We start from the raw sequence: 24,398 nt of genomic DNA on the forward strand, positions 1-24,398 counted from the left end.
CATAGGAAAGAAGTATCCGACCATCCGGGAACGGACATCTCTGATGCGTCATAGGATGGGTGACATAGAGCATCGTGAAGGAGATTGTACCGTAAGTTTGGTAGGAAAGGACTAGGTGATGGGTATTCCTGATGCGTCACAAGGTGGGTGACGGGTGCATCGGAAAGGGAATATCCATAGTCGGGAGGAAATTCCGAACCGTGTTAGAATTGTGCACAAAGAAAAAGCAAGCACTTGAATGAAGATGGGTTCAGGGGAAACTTTGAGGAAAAACAGATGCTTTTTGAGAAAGCGGGATTGCCTTTCGGGAAAGCAGATGCTTTCTCGCGAGGAAGTCTATGTGTGCATTGCAACTGTGCATGTAATTGCATCCAGGGAAGCCTGGGAAGTGCTGTGAAAGCATTGTTTTTAACTTATAAGGTTTTATTGAGTTTTTGGGCAGGTTCAGACTATTTTTAAAATACGCCGGCCGCCCACTTAATAAGTGGGCAGCCATCTGATAAATAAGGCAACAGATCAGCCAACGTTTTCTCTCTCTCTTTTTTTGGCAGAACAGAAAAAAGAAATTCAAAAAAAAAAAATAAAATAAAATAAAAAAATAAAACGACCGCGATCTCTACGCGAGCAGCTATTTGTGCCCGTGGCTAGGAGCTATAAAATCATCATATGCCCTTACTCAGAGAGGAGGACCAATCTTTGCAAGGAGGAGATGCTGCTGCAGATTTCACCCGCAATGAAGACGTTTGCCGGTGATGCCCATGGCTGCCCCAAGTGTACGAGATGTCGCCAAGACCCAGTGCGCGAGTTTTCTCGCGAATAAGTGCCTACGGAGCGTGTTTCCATCGTGACAAGCTGCTGTTTTTCTCTGTTTTCAGCCCATAAACGTCGTAGACGGGGCTGATTTACGAGAAGGAACCCGAGAACACACCTCTTTTGTGTGTAGGATTGGAAGAGAGGATTTTCTATGCAGAGATCTCTTCCGGGGAATTGCTTTTTCGAGAACCGAGTTGCGTTACGAGCGTCGCGACTTTGAAGGTACGATTTTTATGTTATGTTCTCTAAGTATTTGATTGCAGGTGTACTTCCTCTTCGTGAGGGAGTAGGAGCAGAGGAAGGCATGAGCCTCTGCAGGATAAAAGCGCTCTGAGGAACTAGAGCCAGATCAGCCCAAGGGTTTCGTACCCAAGTTTGGAAAGCAGATCCACGGATTGAAGAGAGGTAGACTCTCGAGATGTGATCCGGAAGTTGAAAATCCCAAGGGAAGGACTTCGTGTCCAAGAAAGCGGAGTTATTCTGCAGGAACAAGACTCTGGAAACAGAGAAAGAGTTGTAGGGATGCCATGCCCCGAGTCTGGAAGGTGTGATCCAGAGGCGAGAACCTTGGTTCTCAAGGATTTGGAATAAGGAACGGAAGTTCCTTGGAATAGGGTTTTGCCCTAGGAATCGGAAGCTAAGGCTTCCAGGAACCATCAAGTCTTATTCTAGAACGAACGTGGTAATACGTTCGGTTCAAGTGCTTGTATAGACTTCTCCTCAGTAATAAAGATACTATTACGGGGGGGGACCAGCCCATCTTCTAGTCCCCAGTATTGTGTCGATCTTCTCACTTTATCTCTCTCTCTCTCTCTCTCTCTATTTCTCTCTATATCCTCTGGCTTCAGTAATAAGTGAAAAATCCTATTTATCCGAATGTATTTTATATTGTTATGCGCTCTCGTTTGTGACAGTGGTATCAGAGCATGGTCTCTTCTCTTTCTTTGTAAAGGAGGACGACTCTGGGAAGATACAGAAAGAAGCCATGACAAGCCAAGAGAGAAGTAAGCAAGCGGAACCCTAAGTCCTGCAAGGAAAAGCTCGCAGAGTTGGAATTTTTTTTTTTCTTTGAGTCGACACAAGGCTTGGGATTCTCTGAGAAGGTGACAAGAGCATGATGCTCAAGAACCTAGAGAATCCAAGGAGCGGAATGCTCAAGATACTTCAGAACCCAGAAGATATCCATGAACATCAATCCAGAACCATAGCCAAGAAATCCCGTCATATCGGGAAGGATATGAAGAAGGTCTCTAGTCCTAGGAACACTCCAGTCAAGTTTGATACTTTTGACGGAAGGGAAGATGTCCTGAAAGCTACTGCTTTTATTCGACAGTTTGAAGTTGCCTTTGCAAACGGCAATTTTTGAGAAGTGTCGAAGGTGAGGCATGTGACCAAACACCTCAAGGGGATTGCAAGTACTTGGTGGTATACCAAAGCTCTACAAGGAACTTACAACCAGACTTGGATTCAAATCAAGGCTGAATTTTTTGACAAATTTTTTTCCTCTATGCTTTGAAGAAGGCATCCAAGAAGATTGGGATCGGTTTGCCCAATAGGAACACGAGCGAGTCAAAGCAAGCAGTGGTTCACTCTTGCCGAGGTAGCTCCATTCTTGATCCTCTCTGAGGAAGGAAAGATGAACAAATTTAACGAAGGACTTTTGCCCGAATTTTTGTAAACGCATCTGCAAGATACTTTGCAGCAGATGGTGGAGACAGCAATACAAGCTGAAAGTGTACACCTCAATGTACATAGAATCTAATCCCCACAGTGGGACGGGAACCATTGAACACAGAAACAATGAATTTTTGTTACCTCTCCTCGAAGGATACGTTGCTATCCGGAGAAAGTTTGGAGTAAGGAATTCAATCTAACTCCTGAGTTTTTTGAATAGAAGACCCTCAAACTTCAAGTGAGAGGGCAGGTCTGATCAAAGTTACGTCTTTGAGGAAGTTACAAAGCGCGTTTTCTTTTTCGCACGAGGATTGCATAAGTCTAGCCAAGACCGATCACTCTTGAGTGCTTATGAGAGTAGGGTTGAGTTAGAACATTGTTTTATACGATGAACTACTTTGCTTAACCATCCGGAAGGTCCATAATTGATCTGGTATCCGGTAATTCTCGAACAGATTACCTGCTACTGCGGGTAGGAAATTATGAAGGAACCATTCTGAGCTTTCAAGCAAAGAAAAGCTTTCATGAAGCTTGAGTACTCTTTAAGCCCACACCCCCTACACGGTAAGGGAAGATATGGTAGTGCTTTTTGCACAAGTGAATGAACACTCTCTTTAGGAGGGAAGGAACCAACGACGACTACGGCCTGTGCTCGAGGAATCCAAGAATTATTTGATGAGCGGGTTTTGCTCTAAGATCGAGCCAAGGGATCGTCAAGTTGAGCGTCTTCGCTCTTAAGGATCTTACGAAGGGAAGGAAATTTCCCAGGTTCAGCAAAACTCTAACACAGCTTAAGAATTATGTACACTTTTGAGTACATGGATAACACACGAAGATGCAGACCTATGCCAAGGAACTGGACGAGAGTTTGTTATACTCTCTTGAGCGCCTTTTTGCGCTCAAGAATATTCCGACACGAGAATCTCTATTTGAGATGTGTTTGGTAGAAGGAATTTGAGTTTCTCTACGGAGAAGAGGTTTTCCGATGGTCGTTGATCATTGAGTACGCTATGTGCTTTTACCATTACAGTAGCAACTTTTGGTTGTGGTATATATTTCTCCATGAGCAGGTCAAGTAGCATTTACACGCTGCTGGAATAAATTTGAACTATTGTGTTCGTAAGAATATAATTCGCCAACCGTTTCAAAATGGTAAGAATTACAAATGGGAGAATATCCCTGAGAATCAAAGAGGGTTCGCTCTATTGTGAACCGGGTTTGAACGTACGTTGAGAAAATGCTATGGCTAGAATCCTATCTGGCTGAGATTTTGCAAATCGTCATTGATGCTCGCAAGGTGAATCATTTTTTATGATTTTGTAAGGAAGAGACGCTAATGGGCGTCGGGAAATCACTGTTGGTGGTAATAACTCGCGTAGGAGGAAAAGATTGGAAGGAAGTGCCGCCGTGCACAAAGAATCTTCGGATTGGAACCATCCGCCTACGTTGAGCGACAACCCGAAACAAGAACCTTCTTTAAGGTGATCGCAAACTTTGTTTGTGAAAGAAAGACATCGAGCTTAATGCTCTATGACTTGAGCATTCCCTATGTGGGAGGACACAAGAGGTTTAATACCCTCTGGACTATAACAGCGTAGGATTATGCGCAAGGACAAATACCTAGATTGATTTCTAAGAAGATTATTCTTCTCGAATTTGAGAAGATAGAATCAAGTTAAGAGAGTCTTAGATAAGGAAACTTTGGATCAGAACATTTGGCCTACCCAAAGCAAAGGCCCGGAATAAGAACTTACTTTGGTAAGATGACACACTTGTTCTGCCATAGGAAGATTCACATGAGCTTAATGCTCTCGACATGCCCTATGTGGGAGGACACAAGAGGTTTAATACCCTCTAGACTAACAGCGCAGGATTATGCGCAAGGATGATACCTAGATTGATTTCTAGGAGGATTATTCTTCTCGGATTGAGTAGGTGGAATTGAGTTAACAGACTCTCGAATGAGAAAACGTTCGATCTGTTGGAAAGACGCGAATGACGAGTTCTTCCACGGCTCGTAACTTTGATGATGGTGAAGGATATCCTCGAGGTACTAGAGGAAGGACATGAACCGGTAAGGTAAGTATTGAATTATTGAATTTTTGTTTAATTTAATTTGTAAGTTCTCTTTTGAGAAAGGACTAGCTCAACTCACCATTGAGCAAGATTTGAAATTTTCCGGTTTTTCCCGGCAGTTCAATTGGACCTCTACAGTTGAGGAAAACTGTTTATAAGTGAGAGGGATGTTGCTAAATTGGCTTTATCTTACAGAAAAATAATTCTAAATGAATTATTGGATTTATAAGTGAGAGGGTTTTCTCGCTTGGAACACCAAGGAAAAATAATTCTAAATGAATTATTGAAATTTTAAGTGAGAGGGCTTTTCTCACCGGAAACATCCGAGTACAGAGTATTCCTAGTGCGTCATTCAAAGTAATGATGGGAGCACCGAGAACGGGAATATCTGTAAGGCCACCAGGAACGGGTACTTTTGATGCGTCACATCGGATGGGTGACAGGGAGCATAGGAAAGAAGTATCCGACCATCCGGGAACGGACATCTCTGATGCGTCATAGGATGGGTGACATAGAGCATCGTGAAGGAGATTGTATCGTAAGTTTGGTAGGAAAGGACTAGGTGATGGGTATTCCTGATGCGTCACAAGGTGGGTGACGAGTGCATCGGAAAGGGAATATCCATAGTCGGGAGGAAATTCCGAACCGTGTTAGAATTGTGCACAAAGAAAAAGCAAGCACTTGAATGAAGATGGGTTCAGAGGAAACTTTGAGGAAAAACAGATGCTTTTTGAGAAAGCGGGATTGCCTTTCGGGAAAGCAGATGCTTTCTCGCGAGGAAGTCTATGTGTGCATTGCAACTGTGCATGTAATTGCATCCAGGGAAGCCCGGGAAGTGCTGTGAAAGCATTGTTTTTAACTTATAAGGTTTTATTGAGTTTTTGGGCAGGTTCAGACTATTTTTAAAATACGCCGGCCGCCCACTTAATAAGTGGGCAGTCATCTGATAAATAAGGCAACAGATCAGCCAACGTTTTCTCTCTCTCTTTTTTTGGCAGAACAGAAAAAAGAAATTCAAAAAAAAATAAAAAAAATTAAAATAAAAAATAAAACGACCGCGATCTCTACGCGAGCAGCTATTTGTGCCCGTGGCTAGGAGCTATAAAAGCATCACATGCCCTTACTCAGAGAGGAGGACCAATCTTTGCAAGGAGGAGATGCTGCTGCAGATTTCACCCGCAATGAAGACGTTTGCCGGTGATGCCCATGGCTGCCCCAAGTGTACGAGATGTCGCCAAGACCCAGTGCGCGAGTTTTCTCGCGAAGAAGTGCCTACGGAGCGTGTTTCCATCGCGACAAGCTGCTGTTTTTCTCTGTTTTCAGCCCATAAACGTCGTAGACGGGGCTGATTTACGAGAAGGAACCCGAGAACACACCTCTTTTGTGTGTAGGATTGGAAGAGAGGATTTTCTATGCAGAGATCTCTTCTGGGGAATTGCTTTTTCGAGAACCGAGTTGCGTTACGAGCGTCGCGACTTTGAAGGTACGATTTTTATGTTATGATCTCTAAGTATTTGATTGCAGGTGTACTTCCTCTTCGTGAGGGAGTAGGAGCAGAGGAAGGCATGAGCCTCTGCAGGATAAAAGCGCTCTGAGGAACTAGAGCCAGATCAGCCCAAGGGTTTCGTACCCAAGTTTGGAAAGCAGATCTACGGATTGAAGAGAGGTAGACTCTCGAGATGTGATCCGGAAGTTGAAAATCCCAAGGGAAGGACTTCGTGTCCAAGAAAGCGGAGTTATTCTGCAGGAACAAGACTCTGGAAACAGAGAAAGAGTTGTAGGGATGCCATGCCCCGAGTCTGGAAGGTGTGATCCAGAGGCGAGAACCTTGGTTCTCAAGGATTTGGAATAAGGAACGGAAGTTCCTTGGAATAGGGTTTTGCCCTAGGAATCGGAAGCTAAGGCTTCCAGGAACCATCAAGTCTTATTCTAGAACAAACGTGGTAATACGTTCGATTCAAGTGCTTGTATAGACTTCTCCTCAGTAATAAAGATACTATTACGGGGGGGGACCAGCCCATCTTCTAGTCCCCAGTATTGTGTCGATCTTCTCACTTTATCTCTCTCTCTCTCTCTCTCTCTCTCTCTCTCTCTCTCTATCTATTTCTGTCTATATCCTCTGGCTTCAGTAATAAGTGATAAATCCTATTTATCCGAATGTATTTTATATTGTTATGTGCTCCCGTTTGTGACAAAAAGTCCATCGCTATGCTTTCCCATGGCCTATCAGGGATCGGCAATGGCTGCAACAATCCCGGTTGCTTTTGCCTGTCAAATTTGACTTTTTGGCAAACTAAGCATGATCTTACAAATGTGTCAACATCTTGACGCAAAGCTTCCCAATAGAAGAATGCCTCAACCCCTTTCACTGTTGCATCAATTCCACGATGCCCAACATAAGGTGGAGCATGACTTTCCATCAAAACCTTTGGCCGTATCTGTTTAGTAACGCATAACTTTCCATGCATCATGAGAAAGTCATTCTTAAGCATATAGTGCTCATGATGTTGCCCATCAACAAGCTGGTCATAGATCCTTGCAAAATCTGAATCTTCAACATATTGTGTCTTCATTTCGTGTAGTTCACAATGGTACGGAATTGACACTGCTGAAATTTGGGGCTTTCTTGACAATGCATCAGCCAGCACGTTCTTTTTCCCTTGCACATGCACAATCTGAAAATGGAACATTGACAAGGTGTTTGCCCATCGCATATGCTTCTCAGACAACTTTGTTTGTGTCAGAAAATATCGCAAGGTTTGATAATTTTTTGGACAACAAAATCAGTCCCTACCAGATAGTATTTCCAACTAGTGAGAGCATGGGTTACTACTAGCAATTCTTTCTCATAGACTTGCAAGTTCCTTTCAGTCTTCAAAATAATTATGCTCTCATATGCGACTACTCGGCCATTCTGCATTAGAACTGCACCAAGACTATGGCCACACGCATCACACTGAACCACAAAAGGTTTCGAAATAATTGGCAAAATGATTAGGAGATCTGAAGTTGGCTTCTCTTTTTTAAGTGTTTAAAGGCTAAAATTTCCTTGGTTGTCCACTTGAAAGTAACTCCTTTTTCTTGCAGTGCATGGAGTGGAGACGCAATCTCAGCAAAATTTCGGATGAACCTCCTATAGTAGGAACATAAGCCTAAGAAGCTTCAAATGTCATGATTGTGAATGAAACCGGCCCGTGGGGCGGTAGGCGTTGGCTTTCACCCGAAATTCTTTACTTTAGACACACACAGAGCACTTTGCAGAGGTAACCTGTAACGGGGATTAACACCTAAATACACACACGGCTTGGAAGCTAGAATGCTCCGAGCAGACGCCGACAACCTGTAGGTCCCAAAATTGGCGCGGGGCGGTAGGCGCTGGCTTTCACCCGAAATTCTTTACTTTAGACACACACAAAGCACTTAGCAAAGGTAACCTGTAACGGTTTGCAAATGAGGCCTCTCCCAGTATCAAATTCAGTGCCACTTCTTCTTGCATGAGGAAAGTGCACAGAAATGTGCCACTTGGCGCGTTTACAAGCCATTTCCCGTTTCGCGGTTGCCGCCTAAAAATCTCCCGACCGGTTGCCCAGTTTACTTCGCGGCAGAGTTGTAAAGTGTTTCCCTAGTCATACCGGAGGTAATGACGCGAACACATTTCATGGCCCAAAATAGCAGTTCCCTAAATTTTAGGAAATGATTCCGTTGGGCTCCCTGTGGTCATCTGACCATCTATCCTCATTGGGACCGCATCCAAAAGTGCAATGTGGCCCAACTGTCGGATACGTTCTGTTGGTAGTCACACCTTGACTTTAGGCCTTTATTGAGTTCACTTCCTAGTATCCACCAACTTCCTAAGTGCGATGGGGGGACCTATATGATCTGCTCTGAGCCTAGACATCCTCTTACCATACGAATTCCAGTGCCGACCACTACCCATTTGCGGGTGAAACTACCGTTCACATTGGCCATACAATGTCCGACCGTTTGCTACTTCAAGAAGAGGGTCTCAAAAATAAAACAAAACCCATTGGAAAGAAACCAACAACTAAAGTTAGCTGTTGCCACGTCCTCGTGACATAGTTAACAGTTGCCACGTCCTTGTGACATACCCCCCTCTTGAAATCGCAAACGTCCTCGATTGCATACCATAAATACACGCCACTGATGATCTTGTGCTATTAACACTCTTTTATCATCGCATGTGTCCGCAAGAAAGGTCATAACACATAGATACAAATGACTTAATGAGACCTTCATACTTTTATCATTTCCATCTATTACACTGAATTCATATGTACATTTGATGTACTAGCCCTCCTTTGCACATGTTGGGTTGGGGCATAAGTAGGTTGTAACCCAAAGGCTTCAAGGTAAAGCTGCAATACATTTGGTGACTCTGATAGTTCATGCTCTTCCATCCACTTTGCATCCATAGGCGGATAGTTCTTGAACTTCACCAAATAGCGTCTTGCAACTTGTCCTTTAACTTTTCTGTCCTTGCTCAGGTACCAGGATCTCATCAAGTTCCTCAACTTCTGGCTGATCCTCATCTGGCATATCTTTTGGCACATCACCCACGAAGGGTCTTAGAAGACTCACATGAAACGCATTATGAATCTTCCACGCATGAGGCAATTTCAGCCTGTAAGCCACATCGCTGATCTTGTCAAGCACTTGAAAAGGCCCATAGTAACGCTGCTGAGCTTAGGAAACAGCCGTTCCTTGCCCTTCATCTTCTTTAACCTTGCCTTTGCAAACCTTAACAGAACCCAATCACCAGGTGATAACAGCAATTCACGACGGTGACGAAGTGAATGGACACTGAATGGAAATGCATGAGACTTAGAGATAGCGAAGAGAACACGACACCAGAGACGTTGTAAAACCCTCCTCCGAAGGCCCCACTCTCTATGGAGAGAGCGGTTTACTTATGATTGCACAAATCTCTACGCTGCTTGGACTTGTCGACGATGTCGATGACGATGAGGACGACGACGAGACGTGCTGAAATCTGAAAACTCTAATGGCTGAAATCTGCAAATCTTTATCTGCTGAATTCTGACTCTATGTCGGTTTGATGTCGATGGCGACGATGCACGACGACGCGCTGAAAACACAGATGCTGAAATCTGCGTTTTCCGGGCTGAAACTGTAAACCTTGCGGAAACTGACCGTGCCGCGAGGAATTGCTGCGGGAAGGTGAGATCTGCGAGGTTCGGGGGTTCTTCTGCGATGTCTAAAGGCTGAAAACTGAAAACGCTGATGGTTCTTGATGTTCCGTCGCGGTGAATCTGCAAAACGCTGGGGCTGATCTGCAAATCAAAACGCTAGGGCTGAATTCTGTGCTTCTGGAAAAACGCTAGGCTTCTGTTGTGTTTTGATGTCGCCGGGTTGGTCTGCAATGCAAAACGTTGGGGCTGATCTGCAATGGAGAAAAACGTTGGCTGTCCTTGGCTGAAAACGCTAAGTCTCCTGGGGGGGGGGGGGGGGGGGGGGGGGGGTGTCCTTGCTGAGAAGTTGCCTGTTGAGCAAGGTGCTCCTGCTGCCTCTTCTGCCAAATAGTGCTTGCTCTAGTTTGCTTATATACAAACTTAGCAAAATTGCCCTACTTACTTTTGTTGGAAAGTCACTTAAATTAATAAGTGAAAAATGCCAAAAATAGGTCAAATAGGCTAAATGCACTAGAAAATTCCCCGAATGGAATCTGATGGATTCTGATGGGAATACTGATGATCATGGTGTGTGCAACCAGAGGATATGCATCTACACTAAGTGACTGGGCATGCACGGTCTACGAATAGACTCACAAAAGTGTCAGATTACTCTAAATCTAGACTGACTGGACTGACTGAACCCTTGTCGTGCTGTAGCTTGTCCACGGACACATAGGGTTGGATGTGTCACGTGACAGTACTCTTGTAGAAAGCCATCTTTGTGCCCGGCTCCTGTGCTGGATGTATCCATGTCCTCCTGGTGTCTAGCTGAATCAGGTCCTGGCGGATGAGCCTGGTGATCTCGGACTGTGTAAGAGTCAAAGAGGGTGCATCCAATGAGTACTAGAAGGGGGGCAACATGTCTATGTTGAACCCATGTGCCTGGTACCATGATTCATCTCCCTATAAGACTAGGACACTCCAAGTCAAGATTCTACTGCGACACAACAAGAATTCACTTCAAAACAGTTCACAGTTCACAATTTATTCGACATTGCCTGGCGGAGTTCCGTGCCTAGAGATATTGCCCCAAAGACTGGCACCCCTTTCGGTATTTCTTTTTGTAATAATCAGTTGCACAAAGTACACGGAGTGGTTGGGTCTCACTCTCAGACTCTGCGTCCAAGGTAAAGATTCACAATCTGAGGAGTATCTACTAGGTCCTCCTCCTCCATCCACTTCGCATCCAATGCAGGATAGTTCTTGAATTTAACCAAGAACCGCCTTCTTCCTTTACCTCTAATCTTTCTGTCTTTATGTGCCAATATTTGTTCTGAAACAAGGATCTCCTCGTTTTCTTCCACTTTGCATCGTCGGGCACATCGCCTTTAGAAGGCTTCATAAGACTCACATGAAAAGCATTGTGAATCCTCCCAAGTATCGAGCAGCTTCAGTCTAAAGGAGACATCATTTATCTTTTCCGAGATCTGGAAAGGTCCGTAGTATTGCATACTAAGCTTTGGAAAGAGCCTCTCCTTTCCCTTTTTCTTTCTCAAGCGTGCCTTCTCAAAACATACGAGCACCGAGTTGTTCTCCTTCAACTTCGAATCGCGACGATGGCGATCTGCTGCCTTTTCCTGTCTTTCTTGAGATTTCTGCAAAGCCTCGCGGACCTTGGCAAAACCCGTGTCCAAGTCACGCATGTACTCATCGGCTTCAAGAATCTTATCTTTCATGCTTAGGAAGGGTGGAACCTTTGTAGCACCTTCAATAATCTCAAATGGCGTCTTCCTCGTCGAAGAGTGTATCGTAGGCAAATTCCACCAAAGGTAAATACTTTTACTATTCATCCGAGATGTAAGACATCAATAAATCTAGTACAACTGAATTGGCAATCTCAGATTGCCCGTCAGTCTGCGGGTAGAAAGATGACAAGAACTGCAACCGCGTGCCAATGTTCTCCCAAATAGCCTTCCAAAACAAACTCGTGAGTTTGGGGTCCCTGTCGAAGACAATCGTCTCAGGCATGCAATGTAATCTGAAGATCTGGGCCACAAACAGTTTTGCTAAGTAATCCGGCTTGACTGTTTTCTTCATCGGAATGAAATGAGCTTGTGTAACAGACTTGGGCACTCCAAGTCAAGAATCAACCGCGACAGCACCAAATAACCACTTCAAAACAATTCACAGATCACAATAGATTTGCACTGGCCCGGCGGAGTTCCGTGCCTAAAGATATTGGCCCCAAAGACTGGCGCCCCTTTCGGTATTTCTTTTTGTATTAATCAATCATCAAAGTACAAGAGAGCGGTTAGGGTTTCACTCTCAGACTCAGCGTCCAGATGCTCTCAGAAGTGAGACCCTCACCACTTATTTAAAGGTTACAAGGGATGCCCAAAAGCAGAGCCCCAAAAGCTTTTAAAATGAAAAGCAGTAGTCCTCTCTCTCTCTTTAGAGAGTCTTTTCTTTTTTTATATAAAAAAAAAGCAAAATTCGCGTCGCTCATCATTTCAAAATTTATTATTTATTATTATTATTTTTTTAGCCTCCGCGATTTTCGGAAATTAGGGTTTTTGGTAGAAATTAGAGTTTGCAGGAATTTTAGGGTTTTTGGCAGAAATTAGGGTTTCTGCTGTCCGCCACGTCATCACTTTGTGACATACCCTCCTCTTGAAAGCATTGTAATCGACCGCGATTACGCTTGCAAAACCGACAAAAGCCATAAACCGTCTTAGCAGACACTGATTGTTACTACCTACGTACTAGGAACACACATCTAGCACATGTACAAAATCGACAGTCACATCACACGACATCACAGGACATCACCAGACATCACATGACATTCAACATTCATTCGGATCTTAGACCATGATTTATCGGCATTGTAGCTAGCAATCACATCTAGGTCCAATCGGGACCTCATCGATGTCCAATTGACTAACCCCTATTGCAACCATGTCTATTCGAGATCAATCAGACCAAAATGCTGCAGTCATTTCGGCTATCAGTTCCTGCACTCACAAGAAGTCAAGAACAAATCAGTATCATTATCAGGAATTCCATTTCATAAAGTCATCCAGCAGAATACTGTCAGCTCTCAGTATCCCTGAAGCTCAGAGAGACATCAGTGACTTTAGTATCAAAATCGAGGCATCTGTTGACAAGGAAGCGGAGTAACTCCCCTCTTGTGCATCCCACCGCACCAGATCTTCGGCCAAGTTGAGTTTCTGGGTTCCGTTTGGAGTAGACTATGCTAAACCAAAACATCGAGGTAAAGTTTCACAATCTGAGGAGTATCTGCTAGGTCCTCCTCCTCCATCCACTTCGCATCAAATGCAGGAAAGTTCTTGAATTTAACCAAGAACCACCTTCGGACTTTACCTTTCTTCGTATCGTTATGTGCCAAAATCTGTTTAGGAACAAGGATCTCTTCGTTTTCTTCCACTCCGGGTTGCTCATCAGGCTCCCTATCATCAGGCACATGACCCTTAACAGGTTTCAAGAGACTCACATGCAATGCATTGTGAATCCTCCAAGTATATGGCAGTTTCAATCTAAAGGAGACATCATTTATCTTGTCAGTGATCTGGAAAGGTCCGTAGTATCGCATACTAAGCTTTGGAAAAAACCTCTCCTTTCCCTTTTTCTTTCGTAGGTGTGCCTTCTCAAAAGTAAGAGCACCCAATCATCCTCCTTCAGTTTCAAGTCGCGACGATAACGATCTGCTGCCTTTTTCTGTCGTTCTTGAGACTCCGGCAAAGTCTCGCGAACCTTGGCAAAAGCAGTATTCAAATCTCGCGAATATTCATCTGCTTCAAATATCTAATCTTTCGTGCTCAGGAAGGATGGAACCTTCGCAGCACTTTCAACAATCTCACATGGCGTCTTCCCCGTCGAAGAGTGTATCGTGTTATTGTAGGCAAATTCTACCAAAGGTAAGTTCTTTTCCCATTGAGGCTTCGTATCCGAGATACAAGACTTCAATAAATCTAAAACCACTGAATTGGCAATCTCAAATTGCCCGTCAGTCTGCAAGTGGAACGATGACGAGAACTGCAACCGCGTGCCAATGTTCTCCCAAATTGCCTTCCAAAACAAAATCATAAATTTGGGGTCTTTGTCGGAGACAATCGTCTCAGACGTGCCATGTAATCGGAAAATCATAGTGATCTTTCTGTGTTCTCGGGAGATCAAAAATGAAATCCATTGCAATACTTTCCCAGGGGTGGGTGGGTATGGGTAAAGGCTGTAACAATCCCTGTGCCTTATGCCTGTGAAACTTGACCTTCTGGCATACCAAGCAACTGCGCACAAACTCTTCCACATCCTTTTTGAGTATGGGCCCAAAGAAGTATCTGTCTACCCCCTTCATGGTGGTAGCAATGCCGCGGTGACCCGTAAAAGGTGGATAGTGGCATTCAGTAATAACCTTATCCCTCAACGGCTGTGTAACGCACAACATAGTCTTTTTCATCAAGTAGCCTTCCCGAAGGGAGTATCCCGCTACTGTCTCCCCATCTCGTATCCGTGTGAAAATATCTGCAAAATTTGTATCTGTGGCATACTGATCGACCATATCCTCGAAGCTCCTATGATGTATCGCGGAAATAGCCAGAACCAACGGTTTCCGAGACAAAGCATCTGCCACCACATTCTTCTCTCCCTGCACATGGACAATCTGGAAGTGGAACTATGACAAGATGTTCGTCCACCGCATCTGCTTTTCCGAAAGCTGCTTCTGTGACAAGAAGTAGCGCAAACTCTGATGGTCTTTAAAGACAGTAAAATCTGCTCCGAGTAGGTAATGCCGCCACTGAGTAAGAGCATGGATAACCGCCAAAAGCTCTTTCTCATAGATCTGTGCTGTCATCTCCGGCCTAGAGAACAAACGGCTCTCGTAAGCTATGACATGGCCTTCTTGCATCAAGACCGCACCCAGACTACGACCACAAGCATCACAAAATACTTCAAATGACTTCTGCAAGTCCGGCAAAGTCAAATCTGGTCCTGTAGTCAATTTCTCTTTCAATGTCTGAAAGGCAGTCACCTCTGTGGGTCCCCACGAAAAAGGTACTCCTTTCTGTGTCAAGGTATGCAAAGGGAAAGCAACTTCTACAAACTTTCGTATGAACCGCCTGTAGTACGAACACAGTCCAAAGAAGCTTCTAACTTAATGGACATTCCTCAAATCGGGCCAATCACGGATAGTCTCTATCTTGGCCGGGTCCATTTGCACTCCTGTTGCTGACACAATGTGTCCCAAAAACTGCATCTCTGGTAGGAAAAATTCACTTTTCTTTGCATTAATCACTAACGTGTGATCTCGTAATGCCTGAAAGACTTGAAGCAGATGATCTCTGTGTTCTGCCTCATTCTTGGAGAAAACAATGATGTCGTCAAAGAAAGTGCCAACAAATAGCCTGTACTCTTGAAAAATCCTGTCCATCATCCGGTTAAATGTCGCAGGAGCATTGGTTAAGCCAAAAGGCATCACCAGAAACTCAAATAACCCAAAAGTCGTCCGAAAAGCTCTGTTGTAGACATCTCCTGGCGCTATCCTGATCTGATGATATCCACTCTTCAAGTCAATCCTGCTAAAGCATGAGGATCCCTGTAACCTGTCAAGTATATCATCGATCCTAGGAATCGGAAATCTGTTCTTGATGGTGATTTCGTTGAGAGTGCTATAATCCATGCACATTCTCCAAGATCCGTCTTTCTTCAAAACCAACAACACTGGAGAGCAATACGGTGAAGTACTAGGCTGGACAAGACCCTTTTCCAAGAGGTCCTTTACTGGGTTCATAATCTTTTCATTCTGTACTCGGCTCACACGGTAAGGTGGCCGAATCGGTGGCGTGCTTCCAGGTTTCAGATCAATCGTTTGATCTTCAGGCCCTCTGAAAAGCAATCGGCATGAGTGTGGAGAAAAATCTTGGTGTTCTTTTGATCAGGTGAAAACATATTCAACCTTTATCCAGCGTTCAGTTCTCTCCCAAAAGAATGAGTAAGAAACTGAAGTTTATCAAGTACAATCTCTAAGCCCTTCATTTATCAAAGTCGCTTTCTCGGCTCGGTAGTCAACCACGGCGTAGTTCTTGTGGTACCAAGGGATCCTGAGTAGAACGTCACTCGCGTGCCCTGGACACCCCTATCATTGCAAATGAAGTTTGCCAATGCTCGGTGTAATGGCAACATCCCATCCGGGTGCCAGCCGAACTACCTCCGCCTGTGGCATCAGTCTGTCACGCATAATTCCAAATCGAGCTACCAATTCCAAGTGAAAAGAAGTTGGCCTTGGCTCCTTTAAAAGAGCTTCCTGATCGTTCACTTTGCCCCAAAAGCGGCAAAGTTTGTACTTTCATTCATTAGATTCGGTATAGGTCCCACGCCATGTGGTACCAGTTCTGCTTTTCTATCTGCCTTTTCTGCCACATTCCTCAGCTGCTCTTGAACTCTCAGACCTGTCGTCGTCTTTATCATTCTGTTCTTTCTGTGCCTTTTCAGGACACTTCGCGGAGATATGTCCATGTTCCCCGCATCCAAAGCACTTCCCCTCTCTGATGAAGCGAGCTCTCTCCTCAGGAGTAAGCTTGGGTAGTGCATCATTTTTCTCGTGGTTGCTCTTTTTTCTTTCTACTTTCATTCCCAGAAGTCTGTTCGGCTCGTTGTGTCATAGCCTCATCTGTGGGGTAGGTCAGATTGCCAGAGTGAATGGCAAAGCCCCGCTTCGCATGACTCATCAGCTCCTGAATAGAAGCTGACTTCTGTTCCAAGAAGTGATCTCGGATCTCTGTAGGTAGACCCAAGGTAAACCGCTCAATCTGTTCTCTGAACGAGATCTTCTTGAATGAAGAGGCGGGTAGAAAAGAGCTCCAGAATCTTTCACAATAAGCATTGATTGTATCTTTCTTGGTCATCCGAAGATGGTTCCAAGCAGCTCGTATATCTCGCTCAAACTCTTGAGTCAACCAAGAAGAAATAAAAAGTCTCTTAAATTTCAGCCATTTAACTGGCGCAGTGTTGTTTAAAAGAAGCGCGGACCACCAAGTACGAGCATTCCCCTTAAGGTAAGAGGTAGCTCTCCGAATCTTGGAGTGCTCTGAATAGCGTCCTCCCGCGAAAGCGATGTCAAACTGCTGTATAAAAGACAAAGCCTTCGAAGCATCTGAGTATCCTGAAAAAGTATCAAACTTGATCGAGTGGCCACCTTCCTTAAACTCTCGAACTTTCTTGCTTTCATCTAAGAGAAAGTCATAGTGGATTGCTTTGTAAAAATTCTTCTTGTTCGCATAAAAGTTTTCATCATTAGAATCTGAGCTGTCTGTAGACGAGTCCTCAGTAGAACTGTCACTCACTGGGCGAGATGTAGCCTTCTTTGCCTTTTTCTTGCCCTTTCTGAAGCGTTGTCCCGTAGAAGAGAAATCGGCCGTGCTCTGATACCACTGTAACAGACTTGGACACTCCAAGTTAAGAATGAACCGCGACAGCACGAAATAACCACTTCAAAACAATTCATAGATCACAATAGATTTGCACTGGCCCGGCGGAGTTCCGTGCCTAGAGATATTGGCCCCAAAGACTGGCGCCCCTTTCGGCATTTCTTTTTGTATTAATCAATCATCAAAGTACAAGAGAGCGGTTAGGGTTTCACTCTCAGACTGTGCGTCCAGATGCTCTCAGAAGTGAGACCCTCACTACTTATTTAAAGGTTACAAGGGATGCCCAAAAGCACTGCCCCAAAAGCTTTTAAAATCAAAAGCAGTAGTCCTCTCTCTCTCTTTAGAGAGTCTTTTCTTTTTTTATATAAAAAAAAAGCAAAATTCGCGTCGCTCATCATTTCTTTTTTTTTTTTAGCCTCCGCGATTTCCGGAAATTAGGGTTTGCAAGAATTTTAGGGTTTCTGGCAGAAATTAGGGTTTCTGCTGTCCGCCACGTCATCACTTTGTGACATGTTTGTATGTCTGTGAGCTTGTGACTCGAATGCTACAGGCCGGATATCTTGATATAGAAGAACGGCCATTGCATAGTCATTGACATCTGATTCCACCGCAAAGGGCTTGTTTGGATCCACAATCTGCAACATCGGTGCAATAGTAACAAGTCGCTTCAATGTTTGGAAACGTCAATGCACGTGAGAGAAAAGCAGTGAGTAGGAATGAAAGCATCTGGAAGCAAGCATAAGGCTGTGACACTTATCATAGTGTGGATGATGAGGAGGAGATACCAATTGCCCCTGATATTGGGGGCACACCCGTCAAGTTACTAAGGTGGTTGCTGGATACGTTGGGAGTTGCTACAATGTCAGACTTTCCACCAAATGGGCATGCTCCGCTCACTATTACACAGTCTCGATGGTTGCAAATATTTGAGATAGATGGAGCTCTTTGATAGGTGAACTATGCCTTGATATCCTCAATTTCAAAGGACAGAGAACCTCTTTCAGCTTAGGAGGCACTTTCACAACCCAAGTGGAAAGATGATGACGGGTTTCTCAACAGCCATTGCAGGTGTATGTGGAGCAACCTTGGGGTTCCTTAGTTCTAGGATTGAGTGACACGGTTTAAGATTGCATAAGGCTCTCTATGGCTTGAAGTTAGCTCCTTGTGCTTGGTACCAGAAGATAGATGCTTTCTTCTTGCGACATTCCTTTTGTCGCTCTTCTGCAGACCCAGACCTATACCTTTCGAGAGAGGGAGGATTGATGACACTTGTTATTCTCTATGTGAATCATATTGTTATCACAGGTAGCCATGTCAAGCATATCCGTTGGACGATGGAGAGCTTGGTCAAGGAGTGTGAGATGACATCTTGGCTTGCTTCATCATCTCCTTGGACTTGAGATTTGGTAGAGAGAGGGGGGCATCTTTAAGGTTTCTTGGGATAGTTTCCTACGACGTTAAAATTCTCTTCTTCTTCTTTAGCAGCGTGATGTCCAGGAACCGCTGGAGGGTTTCAGCATGACCAACCGCAAGCCTATCTCTACTCCTATGGATCCCAAGTAGGAGCTATCCTTGTATGATCTCTCAGATGTAGCTGATGTTATGTATCAGATTTTGGTCTGCTCCCTCATTTGGGTTGTTGAATATCACTTTCTACGTCGGTTTTCCAGTGGGACTTAAGTTTGTTTATGCAGAAGCCTGCTGGTAAAGCCTCTTCTTTCCTTTGAATCTTACTTGTGCATCATGATTTATACAAACTTTAGCGTACGACATAACCTTTGGAAATTATATGAGTTTAACTGTTGAATTGCTTAGTAAAAACAAATGCTATATGAACTTAGTTTTGGTACCTGATGTCATGTGTGTGTCGTGACTAATACGTTTTTTCACACATGCATCATGATTTATAGACTTAGTGACTGGACTTCATGTCACATAAATTAGTTTGTTTTTAACACATGCATGGATTTATAGTCAAATATAGACTATGGAACCCTTGTTCAATGAATGTTCATTCAATCGTCTGAGCACCCTTGACCTTTGTGCAGGGCTGATGGGGAGGAAATTTTTGTGGACAATAAGTACATGAAGGCAAATTATCCAGTACTGGTAAGCAGAATAATCAAAACATGTTTGCGTGTAAAAACTGCTCGATATCCTGTGTCAACTTATTTTTAAAATCTCAGTTCCTGTTTGATTTTTCTTCGTACGCTCACAGTGGGAATGCTCTTTTCAGTTGATAGAGTTCTATGAGAAGCACTTGCGTTATAGCTCCACAAACAACAGCATAAATTGACGTCATACCAATATAAGCCACCAACAGCCACCTGGTCCCTTCTTTGGAGAGAATACTTCCTTTTTTTCCCCTTTACTTTAGGATCAGCAACCACAGGGAAACTGTTGTATATCTATTAACTCTCTTCCTTGTGGGCTTCTTAGAAACCGTTGGCTTTTATTGAGATCAACACATCCATTTTACGTTTGGTGTAACCTCTGGTACATGGCCTTGTTCAATGGTCAAGGTAGTGAAATGTAGGGTAGCTTTGATTGCTAATTTGTGAAATTAGTCTATAAATGCTGTCTTGATGCCTTTGACTGTTAAGTGCATATTCTATTGAATAGTGTTTTGCAAAAGGTTTGTAAAACTTTGGAAGTGTTGTAGGCCGTTCAAAGTGAAATTGGTTTTATCAGGGAGTTTTAGGTCATTTCCATACTGGGTTGATTTGAAGAGTCTGGCTTCTTTTTCAGTTCTCTTCCGTGTTTGGGCAAAGTTGTGTTTTTGCGTGGTTGAAGTTGAAATCATGTTTTTCAAGCACCACCTGCAGAAAATGTCTCTGCTTTCCACTTCTGTTCTTTTTGCTTCTTTGTTACCGAGTCTCTCACGTAGGTCTCTCATTGTTTGAAGACACATGAGTAGTCATTCTAGCCTCCATACTATAGCACACAAGCACCGACAAAAAGAAATGGCCTCCCTTTCATATGTAACTCGGTGCCCATACACAAATCTTTCAGGGTGAAAGCATAAGTGGGTGGACAAAAAAGTAGCGTCCCTTGCATCCCAAATTTTATTCTATTTTTAATGCTATTACTCTATTGCTAGCAATTATATTTCCATGTGAAGTATTATTCTTATTATTTTATTTTTTATTTTCTAAAAAGAGCAAGTTTTTTTGATAGCATAGGCATGCCCTATTGCTAAGTTGAGTTATATTTTCAACCGTACAATGCATGATGGAAACTAACAGAGGTGCCGAGCCAGAAGAAAATAGATATCAGTAGTAGTACCCCAAATCTTCACCATTATATTGAGAGGAATATTGATAATTTTGATTCGTCGTTGCATTCAAAATCTCATAAACCCTAAAAACAACCATCGCGTTGAAATGTCTCAAAAACCTTGGAAAGCAATTATCCATGTTTTATAATGAATTAAAAGCTTAAAAAATGTTTCCCACCAATCTAAATTTTCATAATTGTTGGAATTTGATAATTTTGACCACCCCATTTCTTCCGAAACGTCCTAAAACTCTAGAAACCATTGCCCATATATCTCATTTTGCTACCTAGAGATGGGTTTCAAACCGATACATAATACTTTTGGAAGGTTTCAACATACAATTTTGGCCGTGCAATTACATTTGAAACTGGTCAAAACCCAAAACATGACTATCATAAATAGAAGTCGTTCGAAACACGACCATGTGGCTAAAATTGTCAAATTTCATCTTAAAATTTTCTGAAAGTGTTTACATCAGCATGGGGTCACTTTTTGGAGGTTTTGGTGGTCCAAAATTCCGTCTTTGGGTGTAAGAATGAGACATGTAGACAATTGTTTCGAGGGTTTTTGTGTCTTCCAAATGCAACAATGTGGTCAAAATTTTCAAATTTTAAAAACTAGAATGACGCAAACCTTTTTGAAGGTTCTCACTTCATTTTGCCCTCAAAATCTCTTAAAGTGTTACCATATATGTGGTAGTGATGTGTGTGAACACCCTTAAGACCGTCAGGGTATTTTTTCCCTCATTAAGATGTTTTTCCTCCCATGCATTGTATATACGTCCATCGCTCTCTACGGCTAGCTTATCTTTCTATCAGGGCACTAACCAGTACGCTGTCTGTTGTGTGCTTTGAGCTCCTTCATCTTCTACAAGTTGCGTCATCCCGCGCAGTCGCCAATGCCTCCAAGTTGTTTGTGCAGCCCTGCAATCCTAATTTCAACAATTGCTATTAGAGCAAGTTGTATCTTTTGGACATAGTCGCCAATGTCGCCAGTACCCCCCTGCTCACTTTCTCCGAATTGGGTGAGCTTTGGGGTTGAGTAATATTTTGGGACTCAAAAATGAACTCGAATCAAAATTCTCCTTTTTTGAATGATGATATATTTTAGGAATGATATGTAACATAACCCCAGGATTTTGTCAAGAAAGGACAAGAAACAAGTGTGAAAAATCAAGAAAGCTTTATATGGGTTAAAGCAGTCTCCTTGCGCTTGGTTGAGCTTTTATACTAGTCCAAATAAAAGCATTTTGTATATCAAACGTGAGTATCTCATCGTCATTGTGTATGTAGACGATTTAATGGTTCAAATGAGACGAACATTGTTGAGTTCATGATTGAATTGATTGCTACTTTCAAGATGAAAGACTTGGGGGTTTTGCATCATTACTTGGGCATGCAGTTTAAGCAATGTGATAGAGGTATTGCTTCGTGTCAAGTGTCATAAAATATAATATCTAACTAACCCAAATGCTTTTCTCATATTAAATTGATCATTTAATGTGGGAAAATAAACGGGAACAAGAGTTAGAATATAGACATGTGCTTGTGGATCTATCTCAACACAGGACCGAAGTCAAATGGGTCCAAATGAGAGATGGTATGTCCAAGAGCAATGTTAGCTAATGGAGCTTGAAAGACGTTAGGGTTATCTTCATTAAAGACCTCCAAAGGTTAATGTTAAAAGTCCTTAGACCTAGGAACTTAGGCAAGCTAGGACTGAGCTTGAGATGGATACCCAGCCCAAGCTTGAGGTGCTTGTCGAGCTTGCTGACTAAACGTGCTTGTCGTGCTTGCTGACTAAGGTGCTTGAGGGGCTTCAGGACTAAGGTGCTCAAGGGGTGAGGTGTTCCAAAGTCAACATGATCCCTCTAAAGGAATCCAATGAAAATTTAGTTTATTTAATCAATTGTTTAAGCATTATTTAAGCCCTCTCTCGTCCTAATGCTACCCTTGTTGCTTGATATGCACAAATCATGTGATTAGCTAGGCTTGAGGAGGTCCAATCACCATCAAGGAAGAGCTAGAAGAGGGGTTAAACCCAAGCAAGGAGGGAGTGTGCTTGCCCATATACCCTCTCTCATTCACCCCCCCACACACACATTCTCATAGTGTGGTGTGCAAGAACACCATCTCCTTCTCCAAGCTCGAGAAGTTGAGAGCCTACATAAACAACTCTTGGATATGGAATGCAAATCCAACCAAGAGCCATGCTCCAAAATGCATGCTTGCCATCTCCTTTATCTCCATTACTATGCTATTATCGTATGCTATTATTCTATGCTAAGCAACAAAAGTAATATCAAGTGAGGAGTCTATGTCTTTCTCATATGCTACTTCTTCTTCCTCTTCCCTACCTCATCCCCTACTAGCTCTCTCCACCTTCAAAGGTGTTTGAGCTCTTAGGACTGATGCCGGGGACAAGGCAATGTTTTGGTAAGAAAGTTAAGGACATAGTCTTGGTGCATGAAACTTTCCATATTCATTGCACCAATGAGGTCTCAAGGAACACAAATCTTGTATCATACCAAGTCTCTCTACATGGGAGAATCTATAGTACAAAAGCCTTTTAGAGGGGGGACCGGCTCCAAGTAAATCCGGTCCTCAACTGTTGTCAATTTCTCTAACCCTTTCTCTCTCTTTTACAAGTATTGTTCATGCCAAGATAATTAGGTGTAATGTTCATTTTACTACTTTCAATCAAGTACTCTTCTTATTCTCCTTAAAGAACCCTCTTAAAGGAAATGTTCATATGGTTATTTAAATTCCGGTACTATCCATGTCATAGTCATATTCCATTACATTGGTATAAGAACTATTGGTTTCTCTTTTCTTGCTTAAGAAGAGAGGTCTTTAAGTTGTCGATGAAAGGTTGGACCTGTTCATTGCAAGAGGGTAAGTGGGACAGGGATCTATTGTCTTGGTTGAAAAGGACTTAGTTTGAGGTACACCGTTGGGAAGTATAGACGTAATAATGGAGTCTTTCGGGGCTTGCCTTCATCTTAACCATTATTGAGCTACTAGCAAGCTCAATAGGAATCATAATCAACCGAGCAATGTTAGACCCTCTCCACTACTCTTTGCAATCAACAGTCTCTAAACCATGGGTGTGGCTGCTTGAGAGCTAATTTTCAAGGGTAAAGAAGAGTAGAAACTAAGGTTTTTGACGATACCAAAGCACAAAGTAGCATATACATAAGTTTAGTTAGCATGGCCGACAATAATAAAGAGAGTAGAATGAATATTGACAACTTTGATTTTGCACATGAAGGTGCTACTAATGATGCCCCAATGTTTGTTAACTATCTTGTTACTAGCTAGGTTGCAACAAGTTATGGGAAACCCTGCCTTGCAAGCCAAAGTTAACAACTTCATGCTCATGGGATTTCCCTACCCCTCCAAGAAGAGAGAGCTTAGGAAGCCTCTTGTTGAGACTTCCAAAAGAAGACTCTCTCCGATAAGAGAAGAGGAGGAATCCAATGAACAAGAAAGAAGCGAATCTCCAAATTCCTTTGAAGATGTGGCTCCACAAAGACGGCGGTCTCAACGATCCCCAACTCCTCCCAAAAGAAAAACATCATCCTATAGTGATTCTCCTTATCACTCCAAAAGGGAAGAGAGGAAAAAAAGAAGATCACCCTCTTCTCCTTATTCTTCATCTTCCAACGAAAGCAGCGGCTATTCTCCTAGAGTCATCAACTTCCAACGAAAGCAGCGGCTATTCTCCTAGAGTCATCAATTTCAATTTGTTTTGGATTCAACCTTGTCTACAATGTTTTTGTTGGTCACAAACAAGAGTGTAGATATGTCTTTGAGATCAAATGTGGCAATAGTGGAGTTATCGGGCAACTACACTGAGGAACAAGCAAGCCTCTCTCCGATAAGAGAAGAGGAGGAATCCAACGAATGAGAAAGAATTGAATCTCCAAATTCCTCTAAAGATGTGGCTCCACAAAGACGG

General features: G+C 43.1%; 1 protein-coding gene across 1 annotated transcript in view; it reads left to right on the forward strand.

Annotated features, from left to right (window-relative positions):
- The window catches only part of LOC147455422 (putative chromo domain-containing protein LHP1), a 64,573-nt gene extending 44,817 nt beyond the window's left edge, over nt 1–19,756 (forward strand). The window contains exons 5-6 of the mRNA XM_086514200.1: nt 19,210–19,270; nt 19,398–19,756. Coding sequence (XP_086370326.1) covers nt 19,210–19,270; nt 19,398–19,457 — 121 coding nt within the window. The 3' untranslated portion in view covers nt 19,458–19,756. The remainder of the gene's footprint in view (nt 1–19,209; nt 19,271–19,397) is intronic.
- The last annotated feature ends 4,642 nt before the right edge of the window (nt 19,757–24,398 follow it).

This window comes from Adiantum capillus-veneris, chromosome 6 (assembly GCF_014529385.1).
Source record: "Adiantum capillus-veneris isolate H3 chromosome 6, ASM1452938v2, whole genome shotgun sequence".
In the NCBI taxonomy this organism is placed as follows: Eukaryota; Viridiplantae; Streptophyta; class Polypodiopsida; order Polypodiales; family Pteridaceae; genus Adiantum; species Adiantum capillus-veneris.